Genomic DNA, 14,005 nt, shown 5'->3' on the forward strand with positions numbered 1-14,005 from the left:
GGAGTGGACTCGTTTGCGCCTTTTGGGACGAAGGAAACAGCAACTTTCTGTCTTTTTATTTGTACGTTTTTTCTTTAGAAGACGTGAAATGTTGTAACGGGACCCACGTGACTCGGATTATTACAGTTTTTACGGTTTCAGGCGGATTTGGGTGTTTTCTGCTATTATTTTCCGGATTAAACCGGTTGAGGCGCAGGTTGACCCGTTCTGTTTGTGTGGAACATTAAACATCTTTAACTAAACCCATCAGCTCGGTTCTGTTCCGCTCGGATCTTCACCGGTCTGGTAATTTTTTTTTTGTTTCTTTGCCCAGGTGACCTCAGCGATCCAATACGGGTTTTCCTTCAGACCACATGACCGAGCCGAGCCGAACCGAACCGTTCCGAGCCCCCTCCCTCAGCGCACGGAGCCCAAAGCAACAAAAAAGCCACATTTACAGCTCAGATTAAAACATCTCAGGGATTAAACAGGATTATCTGTCCGCTGGACATAAATAAAACACAATGGAATGGGCTACATGAAATACATGATAATGAGCCGCACGTGTACAGCGCCTCTCAGAGGAAGGACTCCAAAGCGCTTTACACCACAGTGCATCATTCATCCATTCACACACACATTCACACACTGGTGGGGATGAGAGGCGAGGCTGCCGAGCACAGGCGCCACCGTCCCTCCGACCACCACCAGCAGGCGAGGTGGGTTAAGTGTCTTGCCCAAGGACACAACAGCAGAATTCTCAGTCTGGAGCCGGGATCGAACCTGCAACCTTCCGATTACTGGACAACCCGCTCAACCTGTTGAGCTACTGCTGCCACCAAATACATCCCATAATACAACAGCAGCTTCTCATCATTTTAAAACTTTTATTTTTTTGTTCATTTATGAAGAAATAAACCAAAACCCAAAAACAGTAAAGCATCCACGTGTGTTCAAAGACTATTTCAGCCTTTCTGTGTGTAAAAATTATAAATACTTTTTATTTTACCCACAAAACATCACCCTGAACAGCCTCAGTACAGAGAAATAGGGTTTATACTATTCAAGTATTCCCAGCGTTCCCACCTGCAGCATTCCCTCATGACAGCGTTCCCCCATTGCAGTGTTCCCACCTGCAGCGTTCCCCCACGGGAGCGTTCCCCCCCTGCAGCGTTCCCCCATTGCAGTGTTCCCACCTGCAACGTTCCCCCCTGCAGCGTTCCCCCTTGCAGCAGGTTTTCAACAACATGAGGAAAAACGTTCTGTTTGAAGTTTAAAGGAGGAATGATTGAACTATGCGAGTGCATCAATCAGCCCCGAACAAATGAGCAGCAACAGAAAATAAATAAATAAATAACCCGTGCAGCAACTCTGAGACTAGTGTTCCAGATTTGATGTTTCTCCCATTCTAGATTTATTCCATACTCCGAAATTCCAACTTCCAAGTAGGAAAACTCAACTGGAACAGAACCATGATCCAGCAGCAGGTATATCAGAACCAAGGTGCTGCAGGGGTCCTATCAGAGTCCAGACCAGAACCTGTGAGAACTTGGGACCTTCAGAGAGCTGAACCAGAACTGACAAGGCCCAGCAGAACTCTGATGGATCGGATGTTTTTGTTCTGTTGAGTTTTCTTTCATGTTTTGTCCGTCTTGCTGCCGGCGGAGGAGCAGAAGACGTGTCTGGAGCTCTGATCTGATCTGAATTTTCACTCATTCAGCCTAAAAGGTGAAAAACTCTTAAACATTTAACTGAGACGATAAAGTTTTAAACAAACAAACTCTTCATTCTCCTGGTTCTGTGATCCGATCCGTGTCGGGCTGCAGCTCCACATCCGTGGATCCGTGTGTTTATTTAGCTGATGACTCATTCATTCAGGCTGCAGAAGGAAGAAGGATCCACCCGATGCCAAACCGGAGGCCAGCCTCTCTGCTCCCTCCCAGCTCATTCTTTCCTACATGGGCACCCAGACGGGTTCTCAGTCAGAACAGAACCGGACCCAGCAGCCTGAAGGACTCAGACCGCAGGACGGACTGCACTTTTCTCCTCGACCAGCCGGATCCTAACAGGTAAATCCTTCGGGAACAGTTTTTATGTGTTTCTTATATTCCAGGGTGGAGCTGTTGGCTCCGCCCCAATTCAGATGTGAGACGAGTTCCATGTGATGTCTCCGAGTTTGGTTTAAAACTCATCGATGGACAGATTTGAAGTTTGTCTGGATTAAAACAAGCTCATCCAGGTGTTTCTGAACCAAAGGTAAAATGGCGACGCCCAAAAACACCCCCCGAGGCGCCAACAGCCCTCTGTCTCCGAACCGCATCACCCGGCTCCAGGAGAAGGAGGACCTGTCCAACCTCAACGACCGTCTGGCAGTCTACATCGACAAGGTGCGCTCTCTGGAGGTCGAGAACGCCGGCCTGCGTCTACGCATCACCGAGTCTGAGACCGAGGTGACCCGGGAGCTGACGGGTCTGAAGGCCGCCTACGAGGCCGAGCTGGCCGACGCCCGTCAGACGCTGGACTCGGTGGCCAAAGAGAGGGCGCGGCTGCAGCTGGAGCTGGGGAAGCTCCGAGAGGACCACAAGGAGCTGAAGGCCAGGTGGGTGGTGGTGGGGGGCTGTTTTTAAGGGAGCCCTGAAATCCTCAGACACGCCCCTGTAACCCTCGCAGACTTTAAACAGAGATATGTGACTAGAGCTGCTCCCACCTCTAAATGTTGTGGATCAGATCGAACCTTACGAAAGGGCAGAAATGGAGTCTTTTATACGATGATGGTGAGACGTCCGTTCCCCTCCAGGTTTCTGCTTTTTTAAGTTTTTAAACAAAGCAAAACAACAAAACGTATTTAAATAAAGTTGAAAACCCTCTTTAACACGAGTTTTACAAGAAATGAAGCTCAACACTCGTCTCTTCTTACTGCATAAACTCGGTTTTCAATCAGAACACGACGGGAATGAAAGCAGCTGAATTATCCTGAAACAGGAGCGAGATTTCCTCACAGCGGGTTCACACGTTTGACCTTTTGTGTTTTACTTAAAGACGTTTAGTCTCTGAGTCGAGGAAAGCCGTTTGTGTGAGTCGTCAGCAGAAACCGGAGCAGCTCCTCAGGTTTTAATAACCGGAGTTTTTTAGGAGCTGCTGATTGAGCCGCTCCCTCCTCATCCCTCCCCGCCTCCGACTCCAGATCCCGATGACTAACTCTTTCCTCGTGAACCATCATCATTATACGTGGCAGCGGCTCTGAGACTGTGCCCCTAAAGGCTTTACTTTCCATAAATACGCGCGCGCGTGTGTGTGTGTGTGTGTGTGTGTGTGTGTGTGTGTGTGTGTGTGTGTGTGTGGTCATTACCATGGCAGCCAAACACCAGCGGCTGTGGTTTGTGGGCAGCAGCATCATGGGACATTCACCGTGGAGTGACTCAGATCCACCAGTTCTCCTCCAGGTTCTGTCCCACAGGGGCGGGGCCAATAGGGGGGCCTGGGAGGCCGAGCCCACTCAAACGTGGCCGGAGGTCTCTGCAGCTGGTCATAATAAAACATAATTACTCACGTATCTGGCCTGTTCAATAACAGATTGTTTATCTGAGTTTCTGCGTTTTTTAAACACACATGTTTTGAAGACAGACGTTCCGGTCCCGGTTCCTCGTTCTCAGAGTGTGGGTTTGATGTGAAACTGGGTTTGGATGATCCAAAAACATAAATAAATGAGAAAACATCATTTCCCAGTGATAAACAAAATAAACAGATAAATAGTGAAGAGTCAGACCTGACGACTGAAACTACGAGCTGTAATCCTCACAGCTGACCTTCGTCCTGTAAATCTTTTCTGTTTCAGTCGAGATGAAATCATTTGGGTCAGAGACGAACTGCTTGGTTTGCGTTTACTTTTCCAGGAACAGTAAGAAGGAATCGGACCTCTCCGGAGCTCAGCAGCGGCTCAAAGACCTGGAGGCTCTGCTGAACTCGAAGGACGCGTCTCTGACCACGGCGCTGGGAGAGAAACGGAACCTGGAGGTGGAGACCCGGGACCTGAAGGCTCAGGTCGCAAAGGTGACCTCACACTCAGTCAGGGGTCATGTATGGAAGCCCATTACTGCCAGAAATTATACAGAAGCTTAGATTTATTACTCTGAGTCAAAATGATCATAAAGATCCGCTAAAGTTTATCTTTTGCATGGATGAAACTGCGTCAGAAGCTCCTCCTACTTCCTGCTCTTTTTTTATTTAATGTTTTTGTTTCTCCTTGTTTTTCTCAGCTGGAAACGGGTCTGGGCGACGCCAGGAAGCAGCTCCAGGAGGAGATGCTGAGGAGGGTGGACGGGGAGAACCGCATTCAGACCCTGAAAGAGGAGCTGGACTTTCAGAAGAACCTCCAATCTGAAGTCAGGTTTCGGACAAATGTTCCTGTCAGAGGGGAATGTTGGGAAGCAGCAACACCACTCAGACTTCCTTCTTCAACAGGAGCTGCGGGAGATAAAACGGCGGCACGAGTCCCGAATGGTGGAGCTGGATAACGGCCACCAGCAGGAGTTTGAAAGCAAACTGGCCGAAGCGTTGGTGGAGATGCGAAACCAGCATGAGCTGCAGATCAAAATGTACAAAGAGGAGATGGAGAAGACCTACAGTACCAAGGTCCATACACGTGGTTTAGCTTCCTAGGATGTGGTCCTTCTGAGGAGGAACGCTTTCTGAATGTTTCTGTCTGACAGCTGGAAGGCGCTCGTCAGTCGGCCGACCGGAGCAGCCACCTGGTTGGAGCGGCTCACGAGGAGCTGCAGCAAACACGAATACGCCTGGAGTCCACATCTGCTCAGCTCAGCCAGCTGCAGAAACAGGTCAAGCACAGAAAACACTTAAAACATCAAAAACAACCCTAACCCACTTCCAACACATCATAAACAACCCTAACCCACTTCCAAAACATCAAAAACAACCCTAACCCACTTCCAACACAGCATAAACAACCCTAACCCACTTCCAACACATCATAAACAACCCTAACCCACTTCCAACACATCATAAACAACCCTAACCCACTTCCAACACGGCATAAACAACCCTAACCCACTTCCAAAACATCACAAACAACCCTAACCCACTTCCAACACAGCATAAACAACCCTAACCCACTTCCAAAACATCACAAACAACCCTAACCCACTTCCAACACATCATAAACAACCCTAACCCACTTCCAACACATCATAAACAACCCTAACCCACTTCCAACACATCATAAACAACCCTAACCCACTTCCAACACGGCATAAACAACCCTAACCCACTTCCAAAACATCACAAACAACCCTAACCCACTTCCAACACATCATAAACAACCCTAACCCACTTCCAAAACATCATAAACAACCCTAACCCACTTCCAACACATCATAAACAACCCTAACCCACTTCCAACACATCAAAAACAACCCTAACCCACTTCCAAAACATCACAAACAACCCTAACCCACTTCCAAAACATCACAAACAACCCTAACCCACTTCCAACACAGCATAAACAACCCTAACCCACTTCCAAAACATCACAAACAACCCTAACCCACTTCCAAAACATCATAAACAACCCTAACCCACTTCCAAAACATCACAAACAACCCTAACCCACTTCCAACACATCATAAACAACCCTAACCCACTTCCAACACATCATAAACAACCCTAACCCACTTCCAAAACATCATAAACAACCCTAACCCACTTCCAACACATCATAAACAACCCTAACCCACTTCCAACACAGCATAAACAACCCTAACCCACTTCCAAAACATCACAAACAACCCTAACCCACTTCCAAAACATCATAAACAACCCTAACCCACTTCCAACACATCATAAACAACCCTAACCCACTTCCAAAACATCATAAACAACCCTAACCCACTTCCAACACATCACAAACAACCCTAACCCACTTCCAAAACATCATAAACAACCCTAACCCACTTCCAACACAGCATAAACAACCCTAACCCACTTCCAAAACATCACAAACAACCCTAACCCACTTCCAAAACATCACAAACAACCCTAACCCACTTCCAACACATCACAAACAACCCTAACCCACTTCCAAAACATCATAAACAACCCTAGCCCACTTCCAACACATCATAAACAACTTGGTGCAAAATGCTTTAAATCACAAAGCGTCCAATTGCTAATCTGTAAAACAGGCTAGCTTCACACGTTGAACAGCGTTCGAAAATCGTTTAGCCATAAAGTTATTGTGGAGATAAAAAAAATACAAAAAACCTAATAAAGTGGTTCGCTCACGTTTGTCCAAAAACCTCCACCAACAACACGGATCGGACCAAAACCAGCCACCGGACCATCCGGTTGTCGGTCTCACCGAACCGCCGCACTTCCCTGGTCCTACACTCATCACACACTCACGTGTTCAGCACGAGAACGCCACCGGTGTGAGAGATTCTCCGCTCAGTAACACCAGAGAAGGAGAAACAGCCGGCTGCTACCGCTTCAGCTTTAGGACAAACTAACAGAGTCCCAAAAAGAAAATCACCGTCTGAAGTCACGGACAACAAAAGAAAACGGGGACCGGTGTCTAGCGCTGACTCGTTTCCTCTGGTAATGTGGGTTCCGTTTCCAGGGGGGTGTGGCCTAGGCATTAGATGGGTGAGAGTTCCGTGACAGCGCTTGTGTTTCAAAGCTAGCTTGTTTTGCAGCCTTAATGCAAAATTTAAAACATTTTATCGTTTTGAAAGATTTCCTCTCCAGTGCTTTCTGTTACGTCTTTGTGCCTCTTCCTTTAGCATTCTGGGATGTGATGGTGATTAGTCTAAATCTGTCTAATCCAGCTGGCGGCTCGTGAGGCGAAGCTCCGGGAACTAGAGGACGCACTGTCCCGGGAGCGGGACACCACTCGTCGCCTGCTGGGAGAGAAAGACCGGGAGATGGCGGAGATGAGGCAGAGGATGCAGCAGCAGCTGGATGAGTATCAGGAGCTCCTGGACGTGAAGCTGGCTCTGGATATGGAGATCTGTGCCTACAGGAAACTTCTGGAGGGGGAGGAGGAGCGCCTGCGCCTGTCCCCCAGTCCCCCTCCAACCAGAGTGACAGCAAGTCGCTCCTCCGCTTCGGCCAGCCACTCTCGATTGATCCACAGCAGCGCTCGCAGCTCCCCAGCCAAGAGACGCCGTCCTAACGACACCGACAGCGAGGCGTCCAGTGTTGTGGGCGGAGCTGTGTCTCGTACTCGCATCATTCAGCAGGCCTCAGCCAGCGGACGCGTCACTGTGGACGAGGTGGACCTGGACGGGAAGTATGTCCGACTCAGCAACAAGGCAGACGAGGTGAGAGGGTGAAATGGTCATAAGATGTCACTCTACCTGAGGTGTTCCTCATGGTTCTATCCTAGTTACACATGTTTTTCTTCCAGTCAGCAAGAAAAATACCAGATGTCTTGCTGATGATGCTGTGATTTACTGTTACCTCATCAAGCTTTCAGATTTTCTAAGACCGTTCACCAGGTTTAACACCCGACACAAAACCAGACTAGTTTCCAAGCATTTTGTTTAATTTAAACTCAGATGTCATCAGAGATCATTTATAAAGCTGCTCTCCATCTTGTAAGTCCTGTAAAAATATGGGAGGATATTTTCATGTCTCTCAAGATTCATTCGGTTGAACTTCACCAACGGGCTGTTCTGACTTTTGTCTCCAGCTTCACAGCCGATCCCGCTCTAGGCGCTAAGACAATGATTCAGGACCGGTGCCTCCTGGTTTGTTGAGTGTCTTCTAGCCTTCTGGTGTCATCTTCTCCCTGTAGGATCAGAATTTGGGGAACTGGCAGCTGAAGCGGCAGGTGGGATCCGGCGTTCCCATCATCTTTAAGTTTCCGGCTAAATTCACTCTGAAGGCCGGCCAGAGAGTAACGGTTAGAACCTTTGTTCCACGATCAGAACCAGAAACGGCCTTGCGCGTGTTTTAACCTTCCGTTGGGTTCTCTGTGATCAGATCTGGGCTTCAAACGGAGGTGGAGTCCACAATCCTCCTTCAGACCTGGTGTGGAAGGCCCAGCCTACCTGGGGCACCGGAGACCAGTTCCAGACCAGCTTGCTCAGTGCCAGTGGAGAGGTGCCCACAACCCCCACAGCATTTAACAAAAACCTAAAAATGTACATGTAATCAAACGTTCATGGTTTAGACGACTGAGTGAAAGCTTTTCTTCCAGGAAATGGCGATGAGGAAGGTGACCCGCACACACTTTGAAGACGAAGATGAAGATATGGTGAGACGCTCAAACAGAGGCACAAACAAAAGGGTTCAAGTGAAGTCCTGGAGACGCTTTTGTTTCTTTACAGAAACAATAAAAAATGTATTTTGAGTCAAAAGTGTTTAAGCATTAAACATTTTAACTTAATAAAACACGTGAAAAATTATTATTTTATTACATCAGTGAATTCTCTTGTTCAAAAAAAAAACTCTGAGCCTTTTTTCGTTGTATGGAATCATTAGAGTGCCATTAAATGAATTAAAAATAATGAATGATAAACTAATAAATTCACACGTAGGAATATTTAAACAGTTTGGCTTGTTTAGACATTTATTTGTTTATATTCAAGTTTTTAACATTTTAATTTAAAGAGCAAGTCACCCCCAAACCAACTGTTTTTTCTGATAAACTATATAAATGGTAAAAAATGGTAAATGGCCTGTATTTGATATAGCGCCTTCTAGAGTCCTGGAACCCCCCAAGGCGCTTTACAACACAATCATCCATTCACACACTGGTGGTGATGAGCTACGATGTAGCCACAGCTGCCCTGGGGCGCACTGACAGAGGCGAGGCTGCCGAGCACTGGCGCCACCGGTCCCTCCGACCACCACCAGCAGGCAACGTGGGTTAAGTGTCTTGCCCAAGGACACAACGACAGCGAGCGACAGACTGAGCGGGGCTCGAACCTGCAACCTTCCGATTACGGGGCGAGCGCTTAACTCCTGTGCCACCGTCGCCCCAAATGCGTGTCTAAACGTGCTGCAGACACGTGTCGTCAATAGTTTTGCACTTTAGTGCATTTTAGTTAAAATTTTAATATTCTGCCTAAAACTGTCAGCGTTGTGCCGTCGTCAGGTAAAAACTCTTCACTGCATTTGAATTAAAATCTGCCATCGCTATTGGCTAAGAGGTACCCTGGAATGTTAGCTGGTACCATATGATGTCACGATGTCGTTGTGAGCCTGTGTGTGTGTATTTGTTTGCGGCTCCTCCCTCTCGGTCTGCTAGGCAACAGCATTTGTTGCATTTTTCAAACAGGAAGTGGGAGTGGAGTAATACTCTGGTAGGGGGTGACTTGCTCTTTAACAACTCAGAGAAAAATCTACATCAGACTGAATAAAAACATGATGTTGGTTCATTTATGTTCAGATTATTTTTCTCTCGTGCTCCCATCACTCCAAAGGAAACGCCTCAAATCATTAAATAAAATAAAACATTTTTAGAATTTTCCCTGATTATTTTGGGTCTGTTAGCCCGTTTCTGACCCGTTTGTCCTGCCGTTCTGATGTTCTGCTTCTGTTGGTGTCGTCTTCAGCAGGTGGCCCACAGCACCTGCAGCGACGGCGAGTACAACCTGCGCAGCCGGACCGTCGTCTGTGGATCCTGCGGACTTCCCTCAGACAAATCCAGCAGCTGCTCCGTGTCGTCGGCATCCCGCTCGTTCCGTAGCGGCGGGATCTCCGAGGGTTTGGTGCCACAGTCGTACGTGTTCAGCACCAGCACTCCTCGGAAGGTGAGGACACCTGAAGGCGTCATTATAAAAACATCAGAGTAAAACCTGTTTTCCATCCTGGCAGCCACATTTCTGAAGGTCTTTCAGAATATTTCCTGTTTCAGTCTAATGTATAAATACTTGTTTTTTTATTAATAAATGAATAAATAGGAAAAAGCCCGACTTTACAGGCTGTTGGTGTAATTCAGTGGAACCATAACTGTGATGTTTAGCATAAACGGTGATATTTAGTTGTCAGTACAACATTTTTAAACGTGTTTTATTGTGTTTTTTTCAGACTGGACTCCGGATGGAGAGCTGTCCGGTCATGTGACCTCCAGGACGTTAAAATACTTTGAGTATTAAGTTAGTAGTAACTTTTAGCTTCAGCTCCTCTGTGGTTCAGAATTCATTAGTTGATGAAGCGGACTATAGTCTTACTTTTTTATTGTTTACAAAAGTATTTAGAAATAAATATGAATGAATAAACTTCATTTTCCTGGTTTTCTGAATTTTCTAATAAATAAAAGCTCATTAGATTAATCTGAATTCCACTGATATATTTCTACACCGCAGCTGCTTTTAGTTGTTGTTTTTTTACAGTAAAATATTTGTTTTTAAATAAAAAACTTGTTTTTTCTTCAATAAATCAGTTGCAGCCTCTTAACTGTGCGTTTGTACTTTTGCTGATAACAATAAACATTTTTACAAAGACATATTTGAGTTTATATCAAACAGTTAAACGTGCAGTATTTGAGCTTAGCTCGATTTAAAAGTAGAAATCTGAAAAATGCAATTATAGTAAGACATGATGTTCTAAAGGATTTTGACCCTTTAGTATTTTAAAATGCTAGTATTTTGTCTCCTGGAATCATTACTGATGGATGTTTTATAATTCATGTTTGAAGTTAAATATCTGTGTGTGAAAATCATTTCCTGTGCACGAGTTTTCAGATTACAGCCACTTTTATACAACAAAATCAATAAATAAATAACCCCATGCCACTGGTGCTTTTTTCTAAAGAATATGTCTAAAAATAGTTTGTGTTTCGGTTTTATTACTCTGGACTCTGCTGGATGGAGAACCTAAACTTTTAAATCTTCCTCTCCAGTTTCACTCTCACTCCCAGAGCAAACTCACATTAGGCCTAGAGGACTCATCCACTATTTTATTTCTGATTATTAAAATAAATCTAAACTGTTTTATTCATTAACTTCCTCTACATCTTCACCCAGGCCTAAAGGTCCTACCTGAATGAACAGACAAATGAATGAATGAATGTTGAGGATGCAGCAGCTCTTCTAGCCAAACTATGTTTGCTTTTTTGTGTTGTTTGTTTATTTAAATCACGGCTTAGACATTTAGATCATAAATTTGACCTCTCCTGATTGTCTTATTTTGAAATGACACTGACGCTTTATTTTGTAGTGTTGAACCCGGAACTAGCTGCTCCTCATCAAACTCGTATTTCTCGTCTAAGTTTTGAATCGTTTCTCCAGTAAAAGGTGAGAAACGTTCCGGAGGTTATTTATTATTTGTTTGCTTTTGTTTATTATTTTGTTTCGAACAAATTCAAAAAGTTTGCTAGCCTAGCCTAGCCTAGCACTTAGCTGCTTGCTAACAGCTGTGAGGCTAACTTAGCTGCGGCTCAACAAACAAAACAGGTTTTAAACCACAAACTTCTAATAATCACATTTTACCCAAATATCAGCAAGCTGTGTTCTAATGCAACCATCCCGTGTTTGTATCAAAAGGCTGACGCAGCTAATTTGGGTTTTTTAAATGATTGTTGATATTTTTATTTGCTAAAATCAGACTTTGTGCTGTAAGAGTTGCTTTATGACTCGGAGGGTTTATTTATTCGTCTTTGAGCTCTTTTGGGTTTTCCGCTGTGTTTTATGTAAACTGATGTTTCGGTCTCAGCCAGCAGAGCCGTCTCTGTCCTTCTGGATCTTCTGGATGCGGAACCTGCGGGCTCTGCTCGGGATCGGCTTCCTGGTGAGCTCGCGAGCTGCAGCAACCGTCCCTCAGACGTGTTCGCTGTCCTCCTCAGCTAACCGCCACAACGAGGCCTGTTCCGGCAGCAGATCGGCGTCCACGATGGCCCAGACCATCAAATATCTCGGGTGAGGTTCTGAAGCAGTTCTGGGGCCGTAAAGGTGACTGGTTTGAGCCTAGACCTGACGTGTGGACCCGTCACAGACAGGAGGAGGCCCAGAAGGTTGATGAGGAGCTCTTCAGCGAGTATGGCTTCAGCGTGGATCAGCTGATGGAGCTGGCTGGACTGAGCTGTGCCACTGCCATCACACGGGTCAGACGGGTTCTAGGCTCACTTTAACATGTTTCTGTTTACTTTGTAAACAGTAAAACGTCCTCAGACGGACTTTATCACTTTTTAAACTGACACGAACTTCTAAGGTTTCATCAGAAACCCGAGCTGCCAGGCAGCAGTGTTTACATGTAAGGAGCTGAAATCAGATCAAATCTGGGAATCTTCCTCCTGCAGGCGTACCCGCTGGCCTCGCTGCGTAAAGCCCGACCGGCGCTGCTGGTGGTCTGTGGACCAGGGAACAACGGGGGCGACGGGCTGGTCTGCGCCAGGCATCTCCGACTATTTGTGAGTAAAATCCACTTTTCTAAAGGTTAATAAATGAATTAATGTTTTAATCCGCTGGGATTATCTGAAGTTTGATGAGGCAGAAACCAGTTTGGTGAGTTAATCAACAACACTGAAGCAAAACTGATTGATTGATTGATTGAAATTAGATTGAAACCCTTTTTCATCTGAGAGGCAACGATAAACGGTGGGTTCAGTCCTGAGCTGTTGATTACATTTGGCTCCAACTTTCCCAAAAACAACATAAACAACAAATAAACAATAATGCCACCGTTTAGGCACCTTCCTCTGTGACCACGCTCTCATTAGCTCGTGTTTTGTTGAGCCGGGGGGGCAGAACAAGGGCACAACACAATGGAATCATGTCACATGCTTAAAGATGTCTTCATTATTTTAATTATGACGTAAAAATTCCCCAGGATAATTGTAATTATGTGTGTTTTCATAAGAGGTTTTCCCAGACTCATTTGGAAGATGAACTCCCGAACATTCGGAGTTTAATCTCCTGTCTCCGTGCTTCGTGGTGCAGGGATACGAGCCCACCATCCTTTACCCGAAGAGACCCAACAAACCTCTGTTCCAGGGTCTGACCACCCAGTGTGAGAAGATGGAGATCCCCTTCCTGACGGAGATGCCGGAGGTTTGATACTCTGCTGTTAAAGCTGTTCTATCAGGTTTAATGGGATAATCTGGATTAACCTGGATTAACCTGGATCTTTTGTTTTCTGCAGGCTGAAGTGATCGATGAAGCCTACAACCTGGTGATCGACGCCATCTTTGGCTTCAGCTTTAAAGGTTCTGTACGAGAACCTTTTGGGTCCATCCTGGACCAGCTGAAGAAGACCACCATTCCCATCGCCAGCATCGACATCCCCTCAGGTGAGTCCTCACCTGCTCAGGTAACGGCCTCCAGGATGATCAACGCAGACGCGGGTTTGATTTAAAAACCTTGGAATCAGATGTTTGGATCAAAGTGATGAAAAAATGAAGCGTGGGCGGGGCTTATCCTAACCGCCGGTGAAGCTCAGTGGAGCAGAACCGGGTTCTGATCTTGTGCTGGGTCATTTGTTACAGGTTGGGACGTGGAGACGGGCAGCGCAGACGGACTCCGACCCGACACACTCGTCTCCCTGACCGCTCCGAAGAAATCCGCCTCCCTGTTCAGAGGGCGGTACCACTTCCTGGGAGGGCGGTTCGTTCCACCGGGCCTGGAGAGGAAGTACCAGCTCAACCTGCCTCACTACCCCGGAACCGACTGTGTCCTACAGCTGTAAATGAACAGAAGTTCTGGTCTGGCTCTGTTTATCAGTCCTGATCCGGACCAGAACCCCCTGGTCTCTTTCTCCGTCCCAGCTGATGGACTTCCCTGTAATCCTTGGGTGGTTCTGGATCAGAAGTCCTCCAGACTCTGAGGTTTATCTGGACCTCTCTGGCCCATTTGGGTTCTGCTATCTAGAACCGAATGCTGCTGTGATCTTTTGTCTCCTCAGCGGGACTTCAGAGGTTTATTATGTCGATGTGGGATCCCTTCTTCATCCAATAAAAACTCAGATGATGTTCGTTGGTTTGAAGTCAATTTCAGGAAAAGTTTATGGATTTCACTACGTGTGATCAGCGGAGATCCTCAGAAGTCATCAGGGATCACCTGAAGGGATC

The 14,005-nt window shown here is 46.2% G+C and overlaps 2 protein-coding genes across 4 annotated transcripts; both read left to right on the forward strand.

The window, feature by feature from the left end:
- The first annotated feature begins 1,105 nt into the window (after nucleotides 1-1,105).
- Nucleotides 1,106-10,220, forward strand: LOC107394894 (lamin-A). Of its 2 annotated transcripts, none has more exons than XM_015974071.3 (13): nucleotides 1,106-1,707; nucleotides 1,858-2,048; nucleotides 2,236-2,578; nucleotides 3,873-4,029; nucleotides 4,236-4,361; nucleotides 4,441-4,611; nucleotides 4,689-4,814; nucleotides 6,819-7,313; nucleotides 7,790-7,897; nucleotides 7,978-8,097; nucleotides 8,195-8,251; nucleotides 9,555-9,752; nucleotides 10,030-10,220. In XM_015974071.3, exons 3-13 carry the CDS (start codon nucleotides 2,241-2,243, stop codon nucleotides 10,063-10,065), a joined length of 1,932 nt encoding a protein of 643 aa, XP_015829557.1. In that variant the 5' UTR covers nucleotides 1,106-1,707; nucleotides 1,858-2,048; nucleotides 2,236-2,240; the 3' UTR covers nucleotides 10,066-10,220. The 2 variants fall into 2 exon arrangements, with proteins under 2 accessions (XP_015829557.1, XP_054601474.1); XM_054745499.2 differs by having other exon boundaries at nucleotides 9,558-9,752.
- An 896-nt stretch (nucleotides 10,221-11,116) lies between these two features.
- naxe (NAD(P)HX epimerase) lies at nucleotides 11,117-13,908 on the forward strand. Of its 2 annotated transcripts, none has more exons than XM_015974074.3 (7): nucleotides 11,117-11,237; nucleotides 11,656-11,858; nucleotides 11,935-12,043; nucleotides 12,239-12,349; nucleotides 12,879-12,989; nucleotides 13,081-13,228; nucleotides 13,424-13,908. In XM_015974074.3, the coding sequence occupies exons 2-7, from the start codon at nucleotides 11,692-11,694 to the stop codon at nucleotides 13,621-13,623; spliced, it is 846 nt and encodes a 281-aa protein (XP_015829560.1). In that variant the 5' UTR covers nucleotides 11,117-11,237; nucleotides 11,656-11,691; the 3' UTR covers nucleotides 13,624-13,908. The 2 variants fall into 2 exon arrangements, with proteins under 2 accessions (XP_015829560.1, XP_015829561.1); XM_015974075.3 differs by lacking the exon at nucleotides 11,117-11,237 and adding an exon at nucleotides 11,284-11,396.
- Nucleotides 13,909-14,005: the final 97 nt, after the last annotated feature.

This window comes from Nothobranchius furzeri, chromosome 19, assembly GCF_043380555.1.
Source record: "Nothobranchius furzeri strain GRZ-AD chromosome 19, NfurGRZ-RIMD1, whole genome shotgun sequence".
NCBI classification, from domain to species: domain Eukaryota; kingdom Metazoa; phylum Chordata; class Actinopteri; order Cyprinodontiformes; family Nothobranchiidae; genus Nothobranchius; species Nothobranchius furzeri.